This window comes from Microcaecilia unicolor, chromosome 7 (assembly GCF_901765095.1).
Source record: "Microcaecilia unicolor chromosome 7, aMicUni1.1, whole genome shotgun sequence".
NCBI classification, from domain to species: domain Eukaryota; kingdom Metazoa; phylum Chordata; class Amphibia; order Gymnophiona; family Siphonopidae; genus Microcaecilia; species Microcaecilia unicolor.
In genome coordinates this window covers 104,024,575-104,044,634 of record NC_044037.1, presented here as the reverse complement: position 1 = coordinate 104,044,634, position 20,060 = coordinate 104,024,575, and the positions used below count along the sequence as shown (strand labels likewise).

General features: G+C 43.7%; 1 protein-coding gene across 1 annotated transcript in view; it reads right to left on the bottom strand.

Moving 5' to 3' along the window:
* Positions 1–10,847, bottom strand: part of TLCD3B (TLC domain containing 3B) — a 190,860-nt gene extending 180,013 nt beyond the window's left edge. Inside the window, exons 1-2 of the mRNA XM_030210596.1 lie at positions 10,726–10,847; positions 622–705 (exon numbers count right to left, since the gene is read on the bottom strand). Of these exons, the coding sequence (XP_030066456.1) occupies positions 622–705; positions 10,726–10,847 (206 nt within the window). The remainder of the gene's footprint in view (positions 1–621; positions 706–10,725) is intronic.
* Positions 10,848–20,060: the final 9,213 nt, after the last annotated feature.

Below are 20,060 nucleotides of genomic sequence, written 5' to 3'. Positions count from 1 at the left end.
ACAAAGCTGCAGTCGCGGCTAGTTGCCTTTTGCAATTCAGGCTCTCCTATCTCATATGACAAGAGTGCACTGACTGTAGGTTTTCAAGAACCCCAAGCAGTACATTTTCTCCTGGTTAAGAACCACTGTTCCCGAGCTCTAATTGATTTTCCTCAAAGCCCATTTCAGTTTAACTAAGATTCAGCATGTTTCAGATTCCTTGGACTTGCTGACTTGGCTCTCTCCTCTCTTTTCCAGAACAGATCTTTCAGCATATTGGGAAACTGCTGCCTGAGGCCACAGCACCAACATCAACATTAAATATTCAGGAGGTTCCAGCATATTCTGTGGCCTCACGGGGGAAAAGAGAGCGTCTTCCGTTTGTCTGAGGGGCAGAAATCAAAGATCAGGACAGGATGTATTTTGAAGATAAGCATGTGACTACCAGTGGCAAGGGATCACAAAACTCAGAATGTGTTATTTTCCCATAACTGTACAGTCATGTCATAGTTGATGACCTCAGCTTCCAGGAAACACAAACTCAGCATCTTAGGGTACATCCACTCCACTGCTCCCCCCTCCCCCCCCCCCCCCAAGATCTAGATATCACTGTGATTTGGCAGGTTGCAACAGTTCACTTACTGATCATTAATGATGTCCCTGCATGAAGTGGCCACGATATATCCGGCAGCAGAGGCCAGGACGGCCTGGACAGAGGAAACAAGCCTAGGGAAGAAAGAAAAAGAAATGGAGTGATGTATAGCACAGTAGAGCTCCAGAACCCCACAAACAATGGGTACGATCATTTCTTAACAATGCGGTGGGAATCTGTGTATATCTGGCCTGTATTGCTAAGCCTGTGTGTTACTGGTTGTCTGCCTCTGCCCCTCAGTATGTGCTTTTTTCTGTATCTGTTTCAACTCGTTCTATATAAAAACGTGTGCGTGTGCTTCCCCATCTCTGCAACTGCATGTGTGTTGACCTCTATAAATCTGTATTTGTGTGTGCTTGTGTTCTGCGGTGTTTGTATGTCAGTTTCTTCCTATAAATATCTGTCGGTATCTATTTTTCTGCTGTAGCAGAGGTGATGAAATGAGTAATGTGATAGAATTTAAGCAGCCTTTGGGGTACATATAGGAGAAGATTCTATATATGGCACCTAAAAGGCATGAAAATCAATGCTAAGAATACTCTATAAGCGGCACCTAGATTTAGGCGTGGTATATATGTTTAGTTGATATCTCAGCGCCTAAAACTATGCACCTCCACTTACACCAAGAATGTGGCATAAATCCCAGCACATAGATTTAGGTGCACTGGGCTATATTCTATAACTATGCATGTAAATTTCAGAATGCCCACGAAATGCCCATTTCCCCGCCCATAAACAGGCCCCTTTTTTCCTGCATTACAGAATATGCTTACCCGTGGATTCTATATAACGTGCCTAGAGTGTCATGCAGTTCCACGTGTAAATCTAGGCATATTCTATAACTAAGTGCGTAGATTGTTTTAACGAGCTGTTAAACGTTGTTAACAGCTCTTAGCAAGCAAAAACAAACACAAATTGGCAAAAATTAGAATTTACGCATGTACATTGCTAAGCGTATTCCGTAATGTACTGCGCCTAAATTCTAACATGCACAGGCAAAAAGGGGTGTGCTTAGGTGCATGGAAACGGGTGTTTTGTGGGCATTCCAAAAACTATGCGCGTTGTTATAAAATATGAGCCAGTGTGCGTAAATCTATGTGCAAGGATTTACACCGGCTTTTTGTTGGTGTAAATGCATGCGCGTAGATTTAGTCACATGAACTATGCCTAAACGTCTTCTAAATACCACACATCCGCGGTATTTAGAATACGCTTAGGCATGATTGCCTAACACGTGTTAATTTTAGTTCCCATATATAGAACCAGGCCCTTAGTGAGTTGTGCACGTAACTTCTAATTATTGAATTCTAATTATTGCCAATTAGTGCTCATTATTGCTTCTTAGGAGCTATTATCAACGCAGATTAGCTTGTTAAGCCAATTATGTGGGTTGTTAAAGAATACGCTTGGATTTCAGCGTGGATCTCTATGTACACTATACAGAATCCAGGAGCTAGGGGTTAATTCTCAAAAGAATGCCTAAAGTTAGGCACCAGGATAAAATGCGCTAATCACAAATTCTATATTGGCGATTGCTGTTATAGAATAGAATGTAAATCCGCATTTATGTGCTTAACTTTAGGTGCAAGTACTTACACTAGCTCAATGGCAGGTGAAATGTTCATGCCTAATGGTAATGTCACCAGCGAATATGAACTTTGAAAATTTTAGTAACATTTTATAGATTTTTAAATCTTTTTTTTTTGTGTGGATCCTCAGAAGCCTGGCTAGCTGAATGCATTTATTTATTTATTTTTGTTACATTTGTACCCCGCGCTTTCCCACTCATGGCAGGCTCAATGCGGCTATTTATTTTTTTCAAATGCAAATGCTGTCCATCATCGATCCAGACTTTATAGAAATACCTTCTTAAAAACTTGTGTTCAAAAATATATAGGAAAAACCAATAAGCTACTTAGCTTTCAAGCTGTCAAAGTCGGAGCCTCTGCCAACATGGCCAGGTTTCAATTACTTCATTAGGGTAGAGGTCTGAACCACATCCCTGCAACACTTCTTCCAACAGCGGGAAAATCCTCTACCCTGATGAAGTAATCAAAATCTGGCCATGTTGGCAGAGGCTCTGATTTTGACAGCTTGAAAGCTGGTTTTTCCTATATATTTTTGAACATGAATTTTTAAGAAGGTATATCTATAAAATCTGGATTGATGATGAATGGACAGCGTTTGCATTTGAAAAAAAATATATGCGTTCAGCTAGACAGGCTTCTGAGGATCCACAAAAAAAAATTAAATCTATAAAATGTTACTAAAATTTACAAAGTTCATATTCACTGGTGACATTTGAACTGGATCATTTATTTAACACTTATTTGCTGGGAATGTTTTTGTTGCGCCTAATGGAAGGCAGGTGCATAAATACTAGTATTGTATAAAATGCATGCGCCAGTACAAGGCACTTCCCTGACCCATCTGTGCCCCACCCAGGACCACACCCCCTCGCAGCTGCATGTGATAGATTTTGCATGCATCATTTATAGAATACCAGCTAATGGCAGTTAACTCATATCACTGCTGATCAGTGCCAATTAGCACCAAATAACATCAATTAAAGGCAATATTTGGTTGTTAACCCCGATTAGCAGCTAATTAAACAATTAATTTGGACAACTGACACTATTCTATAACTTGCACACGCAACTTTGGGCATCCAGTGTAAAATTGCATGCATAATATTACAGAATTACGTGGATAGAGGACAGCTATAAGAACAAGGTTAAAAAAAAACTGTTGCAGGATTGCAAACAATCCACTTTCTATTCCCTCAAAGGAGGAGGCAAGGGAAGACGAGTGAAAAGGAGAAAACAAGGTATGGATAAAGGAATATGAACAAGTGATGCTGCAGGGTAGGAAGCAGCAGGCTACAACTCCCCTGAAACCAATCAGGCTAATGTCAGAAGACTGGCTACAACCAATGACTGTCTAGGGTTGATGTCATAGGAAACAGGTCATTCCAGTCCTGCTTTTACCCTACTGCAAGCATGGACATAGTTCTGATTGTGCTACTCAGTTTCCCCAAGAAACTCAAAACTGCTCAATCTAACTCCCATTGACCTTATATTTTTATCTTACTTCATTGCAGGGCTTTTTTTGAGGGTGTACTTGGGGATACTGAGTACCGGCACCTTTTCCATTGTCTGCTATAATTGACCCATGGACCCCAAGTTTTAATGAAAGAGCTCAGGCTGTACACACCAATTCTGCCTTGTCATAGATTCTGTGACTGGTTGCAGAGGGCCTGGCTATTGTAGGGTGGGTCCCTCAGTGATCACCCCACCCCTGAAGGGTGTCTTAGCATTTGAGTACCGGCACCTTTTATGCTAGAAACAATGCACTGCTTCATTGTATTCTGATTTTATAACAATATAATTCTTTTTCACTGTGTATTTTTCCAATATCCATCATACTATAGCTATACTTTATTTTGTTTAAATCCTTCCACCACAGTCCTATGTATATCTGGTTCAAGCTTTGTTATGAAGTAAAAAAAAAAAAACCTTCCATCACTCTAAACCAGGGGCTCTCAAATCAGTCCTTAGGACACACCAGGCCAGTCAGATTTTCATGATATCCACAATGAATATGCATAAGATAACATTTGCATGCGCTGCCTCTATTGTATGCAAATTTATCTCATGCATATTTATTGTGCATATCTAATTGGCTAATAGTGTGTCCTGAGGACTGGGTTGAGAACCCTGCTCTAAACATATTTCAATTCCATTTAATGTATGCCTTTGTTCAGTGTCATCCATCCTTGATATATTGCTAACTATGTTTTGTTATATTTTCTAAAAGTTAATAAAAACATTTTAACTCAAAAAATTACAAGTCCGTGGATGCAATAGGGCAAAACCAGGACCTAAGTTTGTTCAACTACCCAGGATGGAAATACAACCAAAGCTAATTTGAGTAAGGAGCAATATATTAAAAGTGGTCAAGTTTCTATGGTTGGCAGTTGGCCAAAACGTCTCCCTCCTATAACTGGATAACTAGGCAGCTCTGTTTTATGAGCTGGATGTTATAAGTCTAAAAAAGCACATATTTGTATTTTTTTATAAAATAGTATCCCAGATCCACCCCAATAATGCACAAATTTACACATGATGAAAAAGATGTAAATTTGTGTACGTATATTACACATATGCATCGCAACTCCACCTCTGCTGTGCCCAAACAATGCCATAAGAACGTAAGAATAGTCATACTGAGGCAGATTAATGGTCCATCTAGCCCAGTATCTTGCTTCCAGCAGTGGCCAATCCAGGTCACAAGTTCCTGCCAGACACCCAAACAGTAGCAACATTCCATGCTACCAATCCCTGGGTAAGCAGTGGCTTCTCCCATGTCCATCTCAATAACAGACTATGGACTTTTCTTCTAGGAACTTCTCCAACCCCTTTTTAAATCCAGATACGCTAACTGCTGTTACCACATTCTCTGGCAAAGAGTTCCACAGCTTAACTATTCTTTGAGTGAAAAAATATTTCCTCCTATTTATTTTAAAAGTATTTCCGTGTAACTTCATTGAATGTCCCCTGGCCTTTGAACTTTTTGAAAGAGTGAAAAATCGATTCACCTCTACCTGTTCCACACCACTCAGGATTTTGTAGCAGCTAAATATAACTTATATTTACCGGTGCTGTAGATCCAGAACCAAAGGGATAGATAGATAGATAGATAGATAGATAGATAGATAGATAGATAGATAGATAGATAGATAGATAGATAGATAGATAGATAAATGTACCATATATTATGTTTTTATTTTGAAGCAGGAGTCCGAGTTGGTACATTTTTACTGACTCCAACTCCACCCACAATTGCTTCTGACTCCAACTCCGACTCCACTGTCTTTTTGTTTGCAGGTCATATTCGGATTGCATTCCCCACTTTGCAGACATTTCAGTTCATTTCAAACGTTTTTCTTCATAAATTTTTTTAGCGCACATTAGAAATTTTTAACATGTAGAAATCGACTTTGCACATGCTTAGTTCTAGGATAACTGTGTTACAATCGATCTTGCATGTGCTCATTTTAAGGCACATTAGCAAACTGAGGGCTCCTTTTACAAAGCAGTATTTACCAATCAGCAGCGAGTTGTATGCGAAGAAGAACATTCATTTCTAATAAACGCACATTCCTACTATGTGTGTTACATCAGTTGTGCACATTTAAGCACCTCAGGACCCTCAACCTGCAGCTCTTCAAACCTCCTCCCCCCATGATCCTTGTAGCCATGGGTGCAGAGATTAATAAACAAGAGGAGCAGCAGCAAGCACCCTTTACAGTAAAAAATTCATAAGATGATGATTTACAGTTCCCTGACACCACCATGGGAGCCCTCCTCACACACATGTACAAGGTATTCCCATCAATAATTCATCAGTTTTCTAGCCTTGCCTACCCCTGTGGCTCACTCTGTGACAGAACAGAATGGAGACGCACGGAATCCAATTCTCACTCTCAGCGTTTAGCACTGTCAGAAACGCCAAGCTACCCAGTTCCAGGCTGGAGATTTTTTTGGTTAGTCCTGGTTTAGAACTTGCATCCTGAGCAGAGAGATGTGGTAGCCGTGTTAGTCCACTTATAAAGGTAATCAACAGAAATAAAACAAAACAGAACTTGCATCCCAAAGCAGTGTGGGATTTGTAGTGCCCGATTCTGCCCATTGAAATCAGCGCAGAAAGTTCCACAATGCTCCATGACAGGATTATCCCAAAACCTCCACACTGGAACTGGGTATCTTGGCATCTCTGCATTGTCACTGATCTGAACTGCAGAGCTGCCAGGTGAACCTTCTATGAGGGAGACGTTTTGGTCCTGAACTTTGAAACAGGATGGTATTGAATTAGTCCCACAGGTCTCATACTGCACCAGGATAGGGCTGTTAGAAATCCAAAGCTGACCTAAAATCTCCTTCCTAGAACTGAGTACGCTGAAAAATTGTCAAACGCCAGAGTCATATTCTCAGCGGCGCTTTATGACTCTGTGATGTCACTGAAACTGGCACAGCCTTAAAGGGCAGCACAGATGTAGAGCTGCCAAGCAACTTCATTCAAGGAAGGAGATTTGGGGTTAGCCCCAGACTCCTCATACCCTGTCCTGATGCATTATAGTATATGCAGTGCAAATTTTTAAATACTGTAGTAGAAACCGGGACAGAAGTACAACCAGAGAAAGGCAGATACCCTGGGTACTGTTTCTAAGAAGGAGAACAATAGAAATAAAACATGGAAAAGAAAATAAGATGATACCTTTTTTATTGGACCACATCTCTCTACTTAAGAATGAGAAGAACTCCAGTTAACTCCTTGATGTTGCTGCTGCTTCCCCCCCCCCCCCCCACACACCTTTCACCTTGGTTTTGTTGGGGGGGGGGGTTAGTTCAAACATTTTATTTATTTTGAACTAGTTAACAAAATACAAAGAACACATCACACTGGAACTGGAAAACAGAGAGGATGCTATAAAGGATATCATTAATACTGCTGAAAGTTATGTGTGATGACTGAGATAATAAAACAAAATGGCAAGTAAGGCTGCTAATGAAGTAGAAGTGAAAATAGAATCTGAGTGTCAATGATCTTGGATAAAATTATTTAGATTATAATTCTCTAATGCAATTTTCTAGGGGTTTCCAGATCTGCGATACTGCTTGATGTCTATTAGTTTTTTCTGTAGATTTAATCTCAAACTTACAGCCCACGCATATACAGTAGTGTTCCACCAAAATGTGCCACATTTTTACAATTGCCAAGAATCACTTGCAGGGCAATGGAGGAATGCCCTAGTGGTTAGAGCACCCAGCTTAACATCTAGAGGTGACCAGCTCAAATCCCACTACCACTCCCTGTGATCCTGGGCAACTCAACCCCCCCCCCCCCCCCCCCCCCATTGCCTCAGATACAAAATTAGATTGTGAGTCCTCCAGGAACAGAGAAATACCCAGTGTAACTCACCTTGAGCTACTACTGAAAAAGGTGTGAGAAAAAATATCAAATAATTTTTGTTTATCTTTTGGTAAGTCAAGTTGCATTGTTCAGACCTGAAAATTACATTACTAACAGATAGTTGTGATTGAAAACCCAAAATATCTTGAATATATTTCCATACATGTGACCTGAAATCACTTTGTTTTTTTCTTAAATGAGAAGAAACTTGCTGAGGCCAGTCCTGGCTCCAGCAGGGGTAGGAGTCAGTAAATGGATGCTATAAGCCAGGGTGTGCTTACAGACTCCACGTTTATGGACAGGATGTAGAAGTGTGATGCCCAAAGCAGCCTCAGGGTGGATCCTTCCCAAGAATTGGAAAGTAGGGAGCTGAGAACCTGGGGAACTGGGTTCAAGACCCACTGCAGCTTCTTGTGACCCTGGGCAACTCATTTAACCATCCACTCCCCAGGTACAAAACTTAGATTGTGAGCACACTAAGGACAGAGAAAGTGCTTGGATACAATATATGTAAACCTTCTTAGTTGTACCACAGAAAGGCAGTATATCAAATTTACAGATTCAACGCCCCCCAGCCTCCCAACAGTACCGAAACACTCATCCACACCCTTGTCACCTCTCGTTTAGACTACTGCAATCTGCTTCTTGCTGGCCTCCCACTTAGTCACCTCTCCCTCCAGTCGGTTCAAAACTCTGCTGCCCGTCTTGTCTTCCGCCAGGGTCGCTTTACTCATACTACCCCTCTCCTCAAGTCGCTTCACTGGCTCCCTATCCATTTTTGCATCCTGTTCAAATTTCTTTTTCTACTAACCTATAAATGTACTCACTCTGCTGCTCCCCAGTATCTCTCCACATTCGTCCTTCCCTACACCCCTTCCCGTGCACTCCGCTCCATGGATAGATCCTTCTTATCTGTTCCCTTCTCCACTACTGCCAACTCCAGACTTCGCGCCTTCTGTCTTGCTGCACCCTACGCCTGGAATAAACTTCCTGAGCCCCTACGTCTTGCCCCATCCTTGGCCACCTTTAAATCTAGACTGAAAGCCCACCTCTTTAACATTGCTTTTGACTCGTAACCACTCGCCTCCACCTACCCTCCTCTCTTCCTTCCCGTTCACATTAATTGATTTGATTTGCTTACTTTATTTATTTTTTGTCTATTAGATTGTAAGCTCTTTGAGCAGGGACTGTCTTTCTTCTATGTTTGTGCAGCGCTGCGTACGCCTTGTAGCGCTATAGAAATGCTAAATAGTAGTAGTAGTAGAAAAAAAAATCACTCACCACAGTCAGTCACATACTCACAGGCTCTGTGGTGACCCTGCTCGAGGGTTGGCATTTGGCATTACATTTGCCCAACAGATTTATCCAGTCTTGGGTGTACTCTATAGCAGAAACCGACTTGGTAATCTGATTTCCCTACTGCATTGCCTCATAAGCAAGTCTTCAAATCCCTAAATGCAATGGGTAAACCCAGGAGTGGATCAAACTAGCAAATTTGGAGCCAGTTGTCAACTATACCCTACCCCTATTCCCATATGGGCTCCCTCCCTGGTACACCTGTTGCTAAGAAAACTCCTAAAAGTGGAAGAGCTGCTCTAGGGCCTTGTGAGCATGCACCAGTTCACAGGCCCTGTGCTGTCCTTCTATTACGGGTGTTTGTGGCAGGACTGGATGGCACTTTTAAGGTCTGGCACCATAGGCAACTGCCTACATAGCCAGCGGGGAGATAAGGAAGGAGGAAAAGAAGCATGAAAAACAATAATCTGATGGGGTGAAGAGCGAGTGTGTCAAATGGCAGATGCAAGAAGATCTGGTTACACCTCTGAGCAGGGACTACAAATACCACAATGCATTGGGATGCAAGTTCTAAAAGCAGGACTGGCTAAAAGTCTATTTCCTGAAACTGGGTTCTTTGGCATCTCTGCAGCTACATGATAATATGATTAGCCACTGAGGGGAGAAACAGAGCAATCAAGCACCCCAAACATCACCCTCAGAAGAATGATTTAGAAACACATAAGGGCTTTTATTAACAGTAAGCAACAACTGCCCTTCAGCCTGGCTCACATCCAGTGTTGCACTGGAGGAGCAGCACAATGCCAGGAGAGATATCTTCTCCCTTATTCTGAAATCACTGTAGGATCACATCTGCCTGACACCGATTACCCCTGTCATATCTTATCTCTTATCTGAACATCTGACACCTTGTCCTCATTCCCATGCAAGGCAAATCCAATCAGAGTAAGAGCATGATCTGATCTCTCCTAGTCCTAGTATGAGAGAGGGCCACCTCTTGTCACCGATTAGCACCCCCCACCCTGCAGCAGGAAACAGAACCTCTGACACCTTCCATTCCTCACATAACGGCCCCACGGTTGCCCTCTCTGACACACAGAAACCTGGCTACCTTGCTGATTACTCCCAGGGGTGTGTGTGGCCGTTCTGGGAAGGAAATTGGTTTAGCAACCCCCCTTCCCTTATCGCTGTTATCTGGTCCCTCGGGCCTTGCCGGCTTTCTATTGTTTCCTGCAGCCTGTCCTTTCCAGAGCTGAACCACAGCAGCAGGGGCAGTTGGTGGGGATGGTGGCCTGTGTGCATAAAAAAAGGGGCAGGGGGAGCACTTCTCTTCATACAAACATACTGATAAAGCATATGCACACCAACACCACACAAAGGTACATGTTCAGTGATACACATGCAGGCACGCGCACTGATACGCACAGTAGTAGTGCACTGAGAGGTGGATGAAGTGTGTGACCTAATTCCCACAAACACACATACTGACACACGCTGACAGACGCACATACTGATACACTTACATACACACATGCATATGCATGAAAGCAGAGTTGTGCACGCGGACAAATAGCCACACAGGCAAACACAGCACAAGTAGAGACACAAACTGATACACTCTCACACACATGGCGTGACACAAACAATAACAGATAGAGAAACATGCATATCACAGAGTAACACACAGCCTCTTCAACAACTCACATAAGGGCACGCACACACACACACAGAGTGGCACCCCGTGCCCTAGCGCTCTCTCTCCCTAGTTCACAAAAGAGTAGCGGGTCGCTGAAACTGCTGCTGCTCAATTTCTGCATTTTCCTTACCTGGCGGAGACAATGACTGCATCGGCCTCCTGCCACTGCACCAGAAGCAGCCTCAGGCACTTCTTAGACAGAAGAAAGAGTCCCGGGAAGAAGATGCTCCCTGCTACCCAGACATTGACCATCTCTGCAGGAGGAGGCGCAGGTGCCAAGGAAAGAGAGGGAGGGGAAGAAGAGAGAGATCCCTGTCTCAACCCGCCGGCGGGGAACAAAAGGAGGGGGGGGAAATGCAGCAAGAAGCCAGCTAGTGCTGGAGCCAAAGGAGAGGAACAGAGATATGGAGAGCGAAAGATGGGGCGACAGAGAGAAGATGGGAGGGGAAGACGGATGGAGAGAGGGGAACGATAGATGGACGGACAAAAAGAGGTAAACGGGAGCGAGGGGAGAGACAGGGAAAGGGGAGGGCCAAAGATGGAAAAAGATAGGAGAAGGGGGGTTGAAAGAGATGGACACAGAGAATGAAGGGGGATTTGAGAGAGAGGGATAGAGAAAGAGAAGGATGAGCGCAGGGAAGGCAGCCCCCTTGTTTGCGCTCTGGCGGGCAGGCTGTGGTCTCCTCTCTAGAAATCCACTGGCTGGGGTGCTATTGTGTCGACACTGGCACTGCCACTGCTCTGGCCGCTGCTGCCTGCCTGCGTGGTGGCTGCAGCGCTGGGCCAGCACATGGCATTAAGAGCATCTTATCTTGCGCCCAGCCCAGCCAGGCTGCTGTGCAGTGTGCAGCAGGGATCCCAGCAAAGGCTGCAGCAGCAGGGGGAGGAGCAGGGAGGGGAAGGCAGGAAAAACCGGACCTGTACATCTTCACACCAGCCTACAGAAGAGGAGGGGGCTCTGGTGGCATTTAAAGAGACAGGAAGCTCATCTCACTAGCCACAAATAGCCACTATAGCAGCAACATAACTTGTATTAGTATTCTACTACCAGGCAAGGAATGCGACCAGTACCAGAACCTAGGAATTGTGCTTGTTATTGTTCTCTCTGTACACTAGCACTTTATTTTACTGCTAGCCATTACTATTTTGTAAATTATTTCTATCAGGTTTACCATATCAGTGGGGTTTTTTTTTTGGCATGTTGAATAGAAGGGGCTTATAAAATCGTCTAGGGGTATGTATGCATAAATGTACATGCTGCTATTGCATAATCCCTTTCATGCTATATTAACTTTAGTGCCTAAATGTAAGCACCATTTGCATGCATAGGGCATGATATACAGCCCATGATGGACAGCATTATTTAAGTTCTGGCGCTGAATAGCCAGGTAAATGTTGTCACCCAGAAGTTAACCGGGCACTGGACAATATTCAGTCTGGTACCTAGCTAGCTCAGTAGATAAAGTTAGACATCCTTTTTGCTGTCCTAATTGTATGTGCTTATTTAACCAGTTAGCAGACTGAATATTACTGCTAGGCAGTTAAATGCTGTCTCAACCCATCGCCATCACTACCCGGACAGTGCCATACTGCCATGGCAGTCAGAGTCAATATTCAATGGTAAATTTAAAATGAATCAGAGAAAATATTTCTTCACTCAACATGTAATTAAACTCTAGAATTCATTGCCAGAGAATGTGGTAAAAGCAGTTAGCTTAGCGGGGTTTAAAAAAGGTTTGGATTGCTTCCTAAAAGAAAAGTCCATAAGCCACTTGAGTCTGACGTCGGTGCCGGGGAAAACGACAGAGGCTATTATTAAAAACAAAATTACAGAGCACATCCAAGGATATGGATTACTGAGACCAAGTCAGCACGGCTTTTGTGGGGGGAAATCTTGCCTGACCAATTTACTTCAATTCTTTGAAGGAGTAAACAAACGTGGACAAAGGGGAGCCGGTTGATATTGTGTATCTGGATTTTCAAAAGGCGTTTGACAAGGTACCTCATGAAAGGCTACAGAGGAAATTGGAGGGTCATGGGATAGGAGGAAAAGTCCTATTGTGGATTAAAAACTGGCTGAAGGATAGGAAACAGAGAGTGGGCTTAAGTGGGCAGTATTCACAATGGAGAAGGGTAGCTGGGGTTCCTCAGGGGTCTGTGCTAAGACCGCTGCTTTTTAATATATTTATAAATGATTTAGAGATGGGAGTAACTAGCGAGGTAATTAAATTTGCTGATGACACAAAATTATTCAAAGTCGTTAACTCATGACAGGATTGTAAAAAATTACAGAAGGACCTTACGAGACTGGGAGACTGGGCGGCTAAATGGCAGATGATGTTTAATGTGAGTAAGTGCAAGGTGATGCATGTGGGAAAAAAGAACCCAAATTATAGCTTCGTCATGCAAGGTTCCACGTTAGGAGCTACGGACCAAGAAAGGGATCTGGGTGTTGTCGTCGATAATACACTGAAACCTTCTGCTCAGTGTGCTGCTGCAGCTAGGAAAGCGAATAGAATGTTGGGTATTATTAGGAAAGGTATGGAAAACAGGTATGAGGATGTTATAATGCCGTTGTATCGCTCCATGGTGCAACCGCACCTTGAGTATTGTGTTCAATTCTGTTTGCCGCATCTCAAGAAAGCTATAGTAGAATTGGAAAAGGTGCAGCGAAGGGCGACTAAAATGATAGCGGGGTTGGGACGACTTCCCTATGAAGAAAGACTAAGGAGGCTAGGGCTTTTCAGTTTGGAGAAGAGATGGCTGAGGGGAGACATGATAGAGGCATATAAAATAATGAGTGGAGTGGAACAGGTGGATATGAAGCGTCTGTTCACGCTTTCCAAAAATACTAGGACTAGGGGGCATGCGATGAAACTACAGTGTAGTAAATTTAAAACAAATCGAAGAAAATGTTTCTTCACCCAATGCATAATTAAACTGTGGAATTTGTTGCCGGAGAACATGGTGAAGGCAGTTAGCTTGGCAGACTTTAAAAAGGGGTTAGACGGTTTCCTAAAGGACAAGTCCATAAACCAGTACTAAATGGACTTGGGAAAAATCCACAATTCCAGGAATAACATGTATAGAATGTTTGTACATTTGGGAAGCTTGCCAGGTGCCCTTGGCCTGGATTGGCCACTGTCGTGGACAGGATGCTGGGCTCGATGGATCCTTGGTCTTTTACCAGTGTGGCATTACTTATGTACTTATGTATATGTAATCCACTGCTTATGTCTGGGATAAGCAGCATAAAATGTATTGTACTGTTTTGGGATCTTGCCAGGTGACCTGGATTGGCCACTGTTGGAAACAGGATACTGGGCTTGATGGACCTTCGGTCTGTCCCAGTATGGCTACACTTATGTACTTATCCACGTAAATAAAGCTGAGTGCTGACGGATGACCAGGTTAGCAGCTCCTGCCCAGTCAAACTCTTCTGAATATCGGACCCTAAAATTATAAAGAATACCAGCACTTACGTGGGTAAGTGCAGGGCCACCAAGAGACAGAACCGGGTCCAGGGCAGGGCCACCGCAGCCATTGTCTCCCCACTCGAGCTGCCACCGCCCCCCACCCCCTTAACTTCCTGCATCTGCTCCTCCCTTGATCTGTCACTCTCCTGCTCCTGTGTACTGGGACCCAGGTTATCGGTGTTAATGCAATCACCTGGAGGAGACAGACCAAGGGAGCAGAACCTTCTGGTGACGGGCCTAACTTATAGCAAATATTCCTGACTCAACTTCTTTTTTATATGTTGCAATTATCTTAATTGCAAACACTTTAAGAACCAGAAGTACACCCCAGAGTACTGAAAGAACTCAAATATGAAATTGCAGATCTGCTGTTAGTAATCTGTAGGCTGTCATTAAAATCATCCTTAGTACTTGAAGATTAGAGGGTAGCCAATGTAATGCCTATTTTAAAAAGGGATCCGGGGTGATCCGGGAAAATGCAGATCAGTAAGCCTGACGTCAGTACCAAGCAAAATGGTGGAAACTATTATAAAGAATAAAATCACTGAACACGTAGAGAAATATGGTTTAATGGGACAGAGGCAACATGGATTTAGCCAAGGGAAGTCTTGCCTCACCAATTTGCTTCATTTGTTTGAATGTGTGAATAAACATGTGGATAAAGGTGAGCCCGTTGATGAAGTGTATCTAAATTTTCAGAAAGCATTTGAGAAAATCCATGGGATAGGAGGCAATGTTCTGTTGTGGATTAGGAATTGGCTGATGGATAGAAAAGAGAGGATAGGGTTAAATGACCAATTCTCTCAGAGGAGGAGGGTGAATAGTGGAGTGCCTCAGGGATCTGTACTGGGACCAGTGCTATTTAACAAATCCTATATAATAATTCTCACCACCAACGTTCTAATGTGGGACTACCTGTGTCCGTGGCTCCTGGAGTTGCTGAGCTAGGCTCCGTAGCCAGGATGATGTCACTAACAGCTGATTCCCAGGCAGGAGGAGGAGTAGGGAAACAGCTGTTAGTGACGTCATCCTGGCAAGTGACAGGGAGCGGCGCATCAAAAATCTACAAGCGCGGCACCACAGAAACCTCCACCCCCTCGGCGCATCACCCAATCCCCCCAGCACATCAAACACCCCCCACAAGCACATCAAACACCCCCTCCCCCCACCCAAAGCACATCAACCCCCCCCCCCCCCCCGGCGCATCAAATCCCATAACCACCCGCAGATGCCAGTAGTAATGCTGTCCGGCCGCTGCTGCTTCTCCTGTTGAGCAGCAGCGGCTGCTACAAAAAGAAAAGAAGCGATAAATGTTTTTAAACCCAGCCCAAATCATTCGCAAATGCCCGAGTCTTACAACGCAGTCTCTGCAGCTGCTCCTCCTCTCATCTCCACGTCACTGCCCCTGGAGTAAGACCCCGGAGGAGCGCAGTGACATGACAGGCGAGAGGAGGAGCGGCTGCAGAGACTGCATTGTAAGACTCGGGCATTTGCGAATGATTTGGGCTGGGTTTAAAAACATTTAACGCTTCTTTTCTTTTTGTAGCGGCCGCTGCTGCTCAACAGGGGAAGCAGCAGCAGCCAGACACCGTACCACTGGCAGCTGCGGATGGCGAGGGGGTTTGATGCGCCCGGGGGGGGGGAGGTGAGGGTCGCTGGACATGGGTAGCTGGAGGGGGGAGGGGAGGGTCGCTGGACATGGATGGCTGGAGGCGGGGCAGGGGAGAGGGAGGTGGGGAGGGGGTCCTGAGACCAGAGAGGTGGGGGTGGGGAGGGGGGCCCTGCGAGAGGGGAGTGGGGGCTCACACTCACTGTCTCTCACATACACTCTCTCTGACACATTCCCTGTCTATCACACAATGAGGCATATTTTCAAAGCACTTTGGGAGGCTAAGTTCCATAGGTTTCTATGGAACTTTGGGAGGCTAAGTGCTTTGAAAATGAGCCTCTCTATCTCTCTGTCACACACACACAGTCTCACACACACACACAGACACTCTCACACACTCTCTCTCTCACACAAACACACATACACACACACTGTCGCTGTCTCTCTCTCATTCTCTCTCTGACACACACACTCCATCTCTCACACACACTCTCTCTCAAACATACACACTCCGAGGAAAACCTTGCTAGCGCCCGTTTCATGTGTCAGAAACGGGCCTTTTTTACTAGGTGATTAAGGGCTCCTTTTACGAAGTGGCGATAAAAGGGCTCCTGCAGTGGCATTGGCACATGAGTTTGTTGCACACCGCGGTCCCCTTTTTATTGCTGCCAGTAAAAAACTTTTGTTTTTTTTAAGGAAGGAAATGGCCATGCAGGATTCGGCAATGAAAAGTCGCTGTGTTCTCTGAGATTTGAGAAGGCAACTTTTGATTGCCGATCTTGCAAGACGTTGCTTTTTGAGCATCAAGTTTCCTACACAAGATTTTGTTTGGTAGTATATCGACAGACGCATGTTTTTTTTCATAGACAATCTTAAAAGACTGCAAAGACTCCTGAGGCAGGCACGTTGGCCGAAACACAGCCATGTCTTTGAGCTACACAAGTGATCTGAACTTTTTGAGTCTTTTGAGCTACACAATAAATTTGAACTTTGTAAACATCGTTTAAAGGCCATATTCTTGTGTCATCTTCACTGTGTTCTTTGTGATTTTGAGTGTGTGCGAAGACTGGTGTTCATCTGTGTTTAAATAAACATAAACATATATAGTCAAACCCTTATGAAACACAAAAGTAACCGATCAGTCCAGGGTACATTTATCCATATGACAACTCACAATGCATTCTAGTACACACATGGTCTAACAAAAACAGTAGATTATTTTGGTACTGTAGCACAACAGTGAACTTATCCAAATAAGCTGAAGTTCTTACCCCCCTGTGGGGGCAAAGGGCCCCTGCCTGAAGCACTATATATAGCACTGTATGCTCCTACAGTATGTAACAAAGGCATATGGGATTGTAATTCTTGGCACCTTCCAGCATTACCAACCTGGTATTAAAATACAGACTTTGGCTAACTTCATCTTTCACTGCTAAAGCCTGTTGTTAAGGCCTATGTTTGTGCAATCAGCTAAAACATCATCAAGGACTGCAAGCCAGCCAAGGACCACTGGAAATTCCCTTGGTGACTGAGACAACATAATGGCTGAAGAAACAGAATGCAGCATGTTGTTTATTGGGACAAAGCACTCAACGGACAAAATGGCTCTTTTTCATCAACATGTGATGTGAAGTTTTGATTCTCTAAATCAATCTTGGAAAGTCCCAGACCTGTTGTCCAGACTCTATGGCACATTTGTACCCCAGGAATATACCTTATTTCCTGAAACACTGACTTCATAGTTAAAGTGTCCTCCAACGTGGTACCAGTGAGACAGCATTGCAGCCCCTGAAGTCACAACAATCTGAAATGAAGAAGGGTGTTTCAAGAAACATGTGAGATTCGTGCCAAGCTAGGGGTTATGTCACCATATCAGCTGGAGCTGGCCTTTTCTCCATAAAAAGGACTGTATACTGGGACAAACACTGAAGTGCTGCCCCTGCTCCACTGAAGAACACCTTGTCAGCCACCTGCTGTTCATCTGGGCTGTATCCATTCAGGTTGTATAAGTGCTTTCATTGCTATTGGAGTTAGGCATGGGCTGAACTAGAAGCCTCTCTTAGGGTTCTGTGTGTGTGCGTTTGCCTCAACCTGAATAAAGGTTAGACCATCCGTGTCATTCTTCTTTATTATTTATTTATTTATTACATTTGTACCCCGCGCTTTCCCGCTCATGGCAGGTTCAATGAGGCTTACATAGTAGTTAGGATTTCAGTGAATTACAGAGAGAAGTACAATCTGTAGCAGCATTGTATTAGCGTAGCAATATAGAAGTAGTTATTTGTTATCGCAAGAGAAGGGGTAGTGTAGGTGGGAGAATTAGGGAGGAGGTGGGTGAGTTGTTTTAGTCAGGAGATTTGGTGTGAGAGAATAGGGGGGGAGGAGATGTAGGAGGATTGGTGGGAGGGTGTGGGAGGGGGTCTAGTTCCTTGTCATTATCGCTTGGCTGGTTGTTATGTGGATGGGTACATAGTTTAGGTTGGATCATTTGGGTAAGTTTGTTTGAAAAGGTGGGTTTTCAGCAGTTTCCGAAAGGTAAGGTGATCGTTGATTGCTCGAATAGATCTTGGTAGGACGTTCCAGAGTTGGCTGCCTATGACAGAGAAGTTGGATGCATAGTAGGTTTTATACCTGAGTCCTTTGCAGTTGGGAAGGTGTAGGTTGAGATAGGTTCGCGAAGATTTTGATCCGTTCCTGGGTGGAAGGTCGATTAGTTTGTCCATGTAGCTTGGTGATCCTCTTTCATTGTTCTTGCTGCTATTGTAAGTAAATAAGCAATCTATTTTTATAACACCCTTGGGTGTGGAGCTAGTCTTGTTATTATTTGGGCAGTATGAATTCGGTTCTATAAATAAAATGTAATACAATTGCTTTCCTGACACTACATTGTCTAATGCCAGAACATGGCAGAATCACATTCTTCTGTAATCTATACTAAGCGTCACGTTCTCAATAACACTCTAAAAAAAGTGTTATCTGTGTATGCCCCCCACCCCCTCACCCCATTCCCCTTCTTACCCCACCCCTTACCCCCCCCCCCCATCTACCCATGCCCAAAACCTGATTGACATGACTGTCACAGTAAAATTATATTTTGAATTGCAACAACATTGTAACCCCAAGCACCCTACTAAAGGTCAAAACTAACCGTAGTTTATGACATAACCAGGGAGAGCATATAAACTGTGCGTATATTAAAGGGTACAAGGAATGGATGCCCAAGTTCTCTCATGTTGTGTAAAATTGCCTTTCAGGCCACAAGAAATTTTATCATATTTTCTCACTTCTACACATATCTTTTTTCTAGATGCCAATTGTAGGAATATGTCAAGACCTCCAATTCCTGGCAAATGCCATCTTTGCTGCAAACAGCAATGTCAAGATCAACCTATCCATGTCTGGCGGTAGGACATCTTCCTCTAAAACACCCAGCAAACACTTCTCAGGTGCCCTTCTCCAATCTACTCCTGTCCATCCATGAACTTATCCTTTACCGCATCCAAGAAAACCTGTGCTTTGCTGCATAACCAGGGTATGCTCATAATCTTCCACATCTTCACAATTTCTCCAACAGCATCTTCCCATCCCTGTCCCTAACGTAAGACGTGCTTGTTTGACTGGTATCCAATAGAGAATGTTTGTTAAATGATATTGTATCTTGTCTGTAAGCTGTTACTAGAGAACATTTATGAGCATACAAATGAGTGCCCTTGTTCAAAAAGTATCCCCTTTAGGCCCTCCCAGCCATTGTTCTGAAGAGGCAATATGGTCCCCATAACCTGGTCCTGCAGAGTCCCCTAGGGCCACATAAACCCGAGAAAGTATCTTAATACTCCGCCCTCCCTTGAGTAAGATACTTTTCAGTGGTAACAGTTTCCTTTGTTAATTAATTTTCGCATCTTTACCTTGCCACAGATCCCTCATCTGAAAATACTGACTATCAGTTAACATCTGCAACTGCTACAGGAATAACATGGAACCACTAACAAAAAGATCCAAAGAGTAAACCATTCCTATATCATGAAGGCTCTTTGTTAAAACTCTAAAACTTGAAGTAGACATTGGACTGTATTCTGTCAGCTTGCTAAGCGGGTGAAGAATTCCTTGCACTCCCAATTCACGTTTACGGTGTAAATACTTTATTGATTTTGTTATAAAAGAGAAAGCAACAACAAGGAACACAACTGCACAAATACACAGCACAGCAAAATACAGCAATCAGGTACAAGTGCAAGAGAAAAAAAAAAAGGAAGAAAGGTGACACATAGTAGCTGAGGATATATTCAACAGACAGGATTGTTAATGCAGAGAAGACCAAGGAACGTGCAACTACTCTCAGCTCACTGTCGAGAGATAGGTCGCTAACACAGACCATTTTTC